Source organism: Halyomorpha halys, unplaced genomic scaffold (assembly GCF_000696795.3).
Source record: "Halyomorpha halys isolate HHAL.00 unplaced genomic scaffold, Hhal_1.1 Scaffold963.1, whole genome shotgun sequence".
NCBI lineage: Eukaryota > Metazoa > Arthropoda > Insecta > Hemiptera > Pentatomidae > Halyomorpha > Halyomorpha halys.
Genome location: NW_027106713.1, coordinates 246,122 through 254,036, shown reverse-complemented (window position 1 = coordinate 254,036; position 7,915 = coordinate 246,122). Strand labels below are relative to the sequence as shown.

The following is a 7,915-nucleotide window of genomic DNA, read 5'->3' as shown; positions in this document are numbered from 1 at the left end:
CAATGGCCGTACTTATGTCTTGTGGTGAGCTAAGTGTTGTAATGTTGGGTATGTTGTCATACTAAACCTCTAGTTAGTAACGGCCTTTTCTCACTTTTGAAACATTCACTTAAAACGGGAAGAAGAGACTCATGTTAGCTAAATCGAGCAACATCATTCATTTTTTAATTCATAATAAATAGCTAATTAATAACAAATCCCCAAAGACTACTTCTTACATAAGAAAATTAGATTAGAATTAAGAATATTATCTTCATTCATAAATTATAGAAACAAATAAAAAACAAAACAATGCTTTCGTAGCATTTAAGCTTCGAATTCCTCCTCGTTCATAAAAACTTGACCTTAATACTTCCTTTATAACTGCATTATTTTTTATGAACAGGTCATTGTTCACAGATGGGAAGAGGTATCTAGAGGTAACCAACGAATTACCTAGAGGTAACCTTGGCGGAGTGTAAAGTTTTCATTCCGTAGGACCGCCACAAAAATAAAAGACGATCCCCCAGGGAATTCAAACCGGCACCGCTGTTTTCACGAGGAAGTCGCTTAACTCCCTCAACAACAAACGGACTTTAAACTACATTACCTTACGAGACTGTTCACGCCCTTATCACTACGTTTTAACAGTTATATTGTTTTATTCTAAAGGTGTTCACTTTAGGCACTGAGTACACTTCCTATATTATGTCATATAAATATTTTTTCTGTACATCAGATTCAATAAATACGTTGCGTAAGAGCTTGGAATGATGAGTTCATGTACGAAGAAGTTCTTGAGACAATTGGTGTTCTACCTCTTTTGGACCTACACTCTTGATCTATGTCAATCACAGGAGCAGTTTGCAGTAAGTGTTGGTAAATTAGAATGTTAAATGTTAGAATCAGCGTAATATAGAGAAAATATATACACATGTCTTCTGCTTATGTACATAAATATTTTTTTCAGGGACCATACCGGGTCGTCGTGCGCCAGATCGACAAATGCGATGAGTCAGGAATTCGTCAATTTTATTTTAGCAGCACAAGGATTAACAAAGTCAGCCGTAGCAAATACTTCTACTCGACCAACGTGACGACAGAAACTGTCATTAATGATGACCTGGCGGTAAATATTCAGAAGGATCTTTATAGTAGAGGAATATGCAAAGACAGTGTGGCCCTTGTTATCCTGTGATTAATTAAGTTTCACAACTATTATTTCAAATTTCCGTTACTAAGAATATAATATTGACAAAAGGACAATGTACTACTTAGCATATTGACCAGTGTGTCTCAAAATCGAAGTTTCCAACAATGCTAAAACCATAACAAGGTGACCGTAGATTAAATTCAGGATTTGGTCGGGGTTGTGGTCAGCAAAAATACACAAATAAAAAAACTTATTTATTTTTTAAATATATATTTATTGAAATTTACAACTGTACATTCAGTAATTTTGATGTAACTTTATAATGCAGTGGTACAGGTGTGTAGAGAAACTACTCATTGGCAGCACTCTAATGGCGTTTTTACATTAGCAGGTCTTGTGGCTATCTTTTCTTTAGGCCAGGATTGTCAGGAATTGAAGACATGGCTATGGAATGGAAGCAAGGGTAGGAACTAGTGGGTTTGGGTGATTAGGAAGTTTATAATGGAAGGAATGATATCGGGTTCGGGCTATATCGGTTACATAGGGAACATTAAGGTCTTTATGTATGATTTTATTTGTTAAAAAGTAAGGAGCATTGAGAATTTTAGGAAGGATTTCGGATTGTAAAGAGATTCGAAGAATTAGTGAAGCTCCAAAGCTCAACTCCCTATGTACAGATTGGCCATATTACAGTCATGTAGAGCAGTCTTTTGTTATGAGTTGGAAATTTAGACCATTCGTCAAGAAAGTGCTGTAATAATCGAAATCGACGTGAAGTTTCCTGTCTTTTCAGTCTTGTGTGAGGATTCAAGGTTAAACGTTTGTCCAGATGTAGTCTAAGGTAGCGGATCTGTTCGACAGGGGTAGGAGCAACATTATTATAGGATACTTTAGGGCAGTTGGTAGGTTTACGACGAAGGGTGATTTGTTGGAATTTATTTTAATTCTCAAATTACGACACCATTCTTCGAGGACAGTAATATGGGATTGGAGTGTTTGGGAAACAATCGATTGGTTATTATTAACTGCGAGCACACATGTGTCATAGCCATACATTGTGAAGATAGTGTTATAATTGATTGGGATGTAAGCTGTATAGACGTTGTAGAGAAAGGGACCGAGGATACAACCTTGAAACACATCAGCGAACTGAAAATAAAATAATGATAAACACATTTAGAAATATATATAACAATAAATTAGGTATATAACAGTTGATTGATAATAGAAGATAAAATATAATATTATAGAGGTAAGAATTATACAAAATAAAAAAAAGGTTCAAAAAAACAGACATAATTCAAGTAAATAAAGAAATAAACATAATGAAAGCGTCGGGAGAAAATATAAATGATGAGTAATAGAATTAACATAATAAGATATGTAAGTAATGTAAAAAAATAATGAAAAACGATTTAAATCAACGTGATGAAATGTGCGAAAGAAAACGATATAAATGATACAATGGACAAGAAAGAAAACAGAATATACGTCACAATGAATAAAAGATACACAGTAATATAGATGTGTAAAAAAATGATAAGCTAAAATAAATATAGAATGTCAGGAAAAGTGAACAAGAAGAAACAAGATAGAAGAGATATGGGTAATTAGGAAAAAAGGAAGAAATATTAAAAAAGCAAAGATACTTTCTTGCTAAGAAGTGGTTCTGTTTTGAATGAGTTGGTCTTAACTTGACCGCTAGAGAGCGGGCAAAAAAATACGTTGAACCAAGCTGAAACTATTATAAGTATAAACAAATAAGAAAGGCTGTTTGGATGGTAAAATAAATTATTATGATATAGATCATTATCGTTTTATTTTTAAGTTTATGGGTTATGATCGTCATCCTTTTTTTTTTTTTTTTTTTTTTTTTTTCGACCCAAATAAATAAGTTTTATTTGTGTTTTTAGGTTGACCTCTCCAAGACTATTTTCTTCCCAATGAGATTAGAATCATCTGTTCCCCGATGTAAAATACTGAAAAATAAAACAATATTGAGAAATTAAAACTACTTCGATAACCATAATTAACACTTAAAAACTTTCTTTCTGGCAATGGCATTGCAACTAATCTCGGAGTCTTTTATGAAACGGGAGAAGTTATTAATTTAAAATTATGGATTAAATTGTTTTTTATGGATTCCTTGCAGGTGGAATTGGATATCGCCAACTTTGGCAATGGCGGATGGAAACCTCACTTCATGACACTGGAATTCGACCAGCTGTGTACCTCTATGAAGCAAACAATGCCGGTTTTATACAAAGCAATTGTGAAATCTGTACGCAGTGATTGCCCTTTTCAACCGGTGAGTATTATATCCATTTTCGCTAGTATGATAATCGTTAATATAATTTGGTTCTGAATCTTCAATAAGGAGCAGTTAACATTGGAATGTCTTTCGTATTAAAAAAAAAATAAAGTCTTGCATAGAAGATTGAAATATCTGTAATCTTCTTATAAAAAATGGAAAATATAAATAATAAAAAAAATTAAAATAAACAAATCAATTTTCTAGCTAATATAGGTCTTTTCTCACGAATTTCGCAGATGTAGTATTCTGTAGGTAGATTTTCATACTGATTTATGACTAATATAGTATTGGAAATTAGAAATAACTTTAAAAAGCATATATATGGATACATAATGGATGTAATCTAATAAAATACAATGGTACTTTCTGAGTTAAAAGAGATCAAATATGAAAAAAATAATAAAACAAAAATAATAAAAATGGGTATAAATTGAAAATCAATCTGGTAAACAATATAGGACAATCTTACTTATGTTCAAAAGACGTATTTTTTTATTTTTTATATATATTCTTTATTGAAATTGACAACTGTACATAATAATGCATTCAGTAATTTTGATGTAACTTAATAATGCAGTGATACAGGCGTGTAGAGAAACTATCCATTGGGAGCACTCTAATGGTGTTTTTATATTAGCAGGTCTTGTGTCCATTTAATTTTCAGGCGCCTCGGAGGATTGTCAGGAATGGAAGAGGAGGCAAGGTTAAAAGCTAGCGGGTTTGAGAGGTTAGAGAGTTTATAATGGAAGGAATGGTATTTTGTTCGGGCTAGATTGGTTACATATGGAACATTAAGTTCTTTAGTTATGATTTCATTTGTAACAAAGTAAGGAGCATTGAAAGTTTTACGAAGTGTTTTGGATTGTAAGGATTGGATATGAGAGGAATTCGAAGGTTCAGTGGAGCTCCAAACCTCAACTCCGTAGGTCCTTATAACAGTCATGTAGATCAGTCTTCTGTAATGAATTGGAAGTTTAGACCGTTTTTCGAGTAATGTAATAGTCCGCATACCCCCGGATGGTTCCCCTTTGTCTTTTTCTATCGTGTTCACCATTATAGTCCGCTACAAACAGTCAGCTATATACAGTTCCCTTCCCTTTTATATATACAATACTTTTATGTGCTGACTCAACAACACTTTTCACCAAGCACCTAGTAACCCGTGTTGAGTACTCTTTTAATTTACTGACCTATTGCAGGGGTCTGTGGTCGGTTTGATTGCGAACCCGCCTCCCGAAAACGTAAGGTCTGAAATGGTCAACGCCCCACACTATTCCCAACAGTTCTCTCCCCAAAGCGCTGTACCTAATTTTGGTGTCTATGAGACGCTTGCTAGCATAAGCCACGGGGCTCTCGTCCCCTTCGCTTTCCTGAAATAATATTGCACCAAGCGCGTATTCGCTCGCGTCCGTCGTAATTGTAAACGTTTTCTGAAAATAGGGGAATGGAAGTACAGGTTGCAACTACTCCAAGCACCACCGAATATTGTCCTCCATTACTGGTGCCACAATGATTTTTCTCCCCTTTTTCAATAATTTATTAAGAGGTACCAGGTTCTCCGCCATTTTCGGCACGAACCGCTGGTTATAATTCAAGGTGCCTGACAGTCTCCGTACTCCTTTCACATCTCGCGGAACCGCCATCCTTTATATACCTTCCACTTTCTCAACATCCGGTTTTACTCCCTCTTTTGAGATAGTATGCCCTAAAAATTGATCTGCTTCTGACCTAGTAGTGATTATTCTCTTCATAATTTTACTCCAAATTCTCTGATCCTTCCGAACACGCTTTCTAAATTACGTACATGTTCGGTCTCCAATTTGCTAAACACTAACAGGTCATACATATAAATCTGACAGATGGACTCATCTCCCGTAGAAATTCGTCCATAAGGCGCCGAAATGTGATGGGAGCAATTTTTAATACGAACGGCATTCACGTAAACTCGTATTGTCCTGGCTCAAACCTGATTAGCTGTCTTGTGCCGGCATTTTGGGTGAATCGCTATTTAGTGATATTCTGCTTTTAAAGAACCTAACCACGATAACCTAGAATCGGGATTTTTCATTCACCATGATTTAATGATTTAGCAAACAGCTCGGCCGATATTTATTTTAGGTACAAATTGTTAAACTAGATAACGTGAATAGCTTTAAACAGTTTGAACTCGACAGTCTTAAAATGATTATATCACGTATTTTATTCCGTTCGTCTGTGTTTATATAACAAAATTTTCAGTTAAATATATATTTTTTTCATACCTCCTTTATTGTAAATATATAAGACAATATTAATATATACCTAAGTATATAAACATATAACTGGTGCCCTTTCTTTGCCACATGGCATTATAAGGGGTTGGGCTGCTGGTCGCTCCACTGATGGATAAAAGATGAGATGGGTTAAGATGACTTTAGGCTGCAGAGCCCGAAGCCCTTTCCTCGGCGAGGACGTCGACCAAGGGGACAGTGCTTGGTGGAGGGGCGACCTCTCTGAACAGCGGGTTAGCACATGCCTTCAACCCATCAAAAACTTGATGTGTGTACGGCCTATGAACTCCGGCACAGAGGGGAGCTCATCATAGATAGCACTGTTCCTGAGCTCTTTGGAGTGAAATTCTTCGGACTATTCGCCGAAGGAGGGAATTCTGGAAACTCTGCAGCTTTTTCAGCGTGGTCTTGAAGAGGTGTCGCAGGAGCGAGGTACCATAGAGCAGAGTCGGGGGGATGATTGCTTTATAAATGTTCAACTGAGCCGAAGTGAGATCTGCTGTTAAGTGAGCAGGTGGTAGAGCCTGTAGGACTTCAATCGGGCCAGTTTGAGCCTCTCCCCGACGTGACTGGAGAAGCTAAGATGCCTGTCAAGTGTCACGCCGAGGTAGAGGTTGGTGTTCGTGATCCTTCGGCTTTCGCCGTCCACTATGAACCGCTGAGGGAGTTTGCCTTTCTTACCCTTCTGAAAGGACATGACTTATATTGCTCAAATTACACAGTGATATTGGGAGAATGAATTTAGAACAATGTGGGTTTTTAATTAAAGAGATACTTTACTCAATATGTTTGCTCTTAGCGGACGGCTCAACCAATTTCCATTTTTCATGTCAAATTATTAAGAATAGCGGGTTCCCGCAAGGAAAATTGTTAGCCCGCATGAAACATCCGTTCGTGTACGGCCTAACTATGAGATCTCACTGAGTACAATTCAGGTTTAATATCAATCAGATAGCTAAATATTAACTGTAATACTGAAGTAATATTTTACAGTAAGGCAATGTAATTCTTTATTAAGTAAACGTTACTTAAAGACGTACGTAAACGTTACTTAAAAGTCATTAAAAGATTTACAGCTTTACTAATTGTGTGTGTTTAATTCTTGCTAACTGTTAATCATTTAATGAAAATTTTATTAGCATGACAAAAGTCTAAACACGGATAATCTATCATGATACAGAGTCAGTTTATTTTCCCACTTCGTTCTAAAATCAATCAAATCAATAAGTAATTTTCTTTTTCGTGTAGTGATTACTTGATTTTATTTCAGTCATATATTTAACATTTACATCGCTTAACCTGTTCTGCTCTTGCAGGGGACGTACGAAGTAAAGGACGTGGACATGGATGATCTCAAAGTTGGCCCTATTATGCCAAACTTCCCCTATGGCAAGTACAGGGCGGACTTCTATGTGAAGAAAAATAATGTAACGATTGGTTGCAGTAGAACTTATGCAGACGTTGTGCCTGCCAAGAGAACACGACCACAAAAAAAACAGAAAACAAATTCCATATAATATATGCAATTTATATTTATATATTTTTTTAGAATCATTAGGCAGGATTTTATAAAAACTAAATGTAAATGTATTTAAAAATGAATATTTCCGATCATCCATTTTCCAATTTTCTTCTGATATTTTCCTTTATTTTTATATCCAGCTGTTTAGTTCTCTAATATCAGGGTTCTGTATCTTGGGTGTTCGGGAAATTTTCACCCGGAGAGTTTACGACAGCATTGTTAGCTTTTATTTTTAAACATCTTCTTCAAATAGGATAGGAAGCACACCTCCTTCCAGGACCTGAAAACCACCTTATGATATACCATTCGGTAAAATTTAGTTACTCACAGAAGAGCCAATTTTCTGTTCTACCGAGGTTAAAGGTTCTGTGATATTGTAAGAGAATTTTCAGCACAACTCTATAAATACTCAGTTTAACTCTAGCAATGCACATTACAACTCTACCAATAGTAAGTATGACTCCATTATTAATTGTTAGTATTCTGATGTATCAGATGAATATTATATGAACTGTAATGTAAATGATTTTAACGTATTAATTTGTAATCCGTAATTGTAGGCATCTTTATGCAGTTTTATTTTTTTCTCTTTTATTTTAGTAAAAATAAATATAACTTATGTTTTTCCAGTTAATAACATTAAATGTAACCTCCTACATATTTTAAATTTTTAGCCT

At 35.3% G+C, this 7,915-nt stretch overlaps 1 protein-coding gene across 1 annotated transcript in view; it reads left to right on the top strand.

The window, feature by feature from the left end:
• The window catches only part of LOC106687434 (uncharacterized), a 15,112-nt gene extending 7,785 nt beyond the window's left edge, over window positions 1–7,327 (top strand). The window contains exons 2-5 of the mRNA XM_014431321.3: window positions 719–848; window positions 950–1,108; window positions 3,285–3,440; window positions 7,033–7,327. Of these exons, the coding sequence (XP_014286807.1) occupies window positions 750–848; window positions 950–1,108; window positions 3,285–3,440; window positions 7,033–7,233 (615 nt within the window). The 5' untranslated portion in view covers window positions 719–749 and the 3' untranslated portion in view covers window positions 7,234–7,327. The remainder of the gene's footprint in view (window positions 1–718; window positions 849–949; window positions 1,109–3,284; window positions 3,441–7,032) is intronic.
• The last annotated feature ends 588 nt before the right edge of the window (window positions 7,328–7,915 follow it).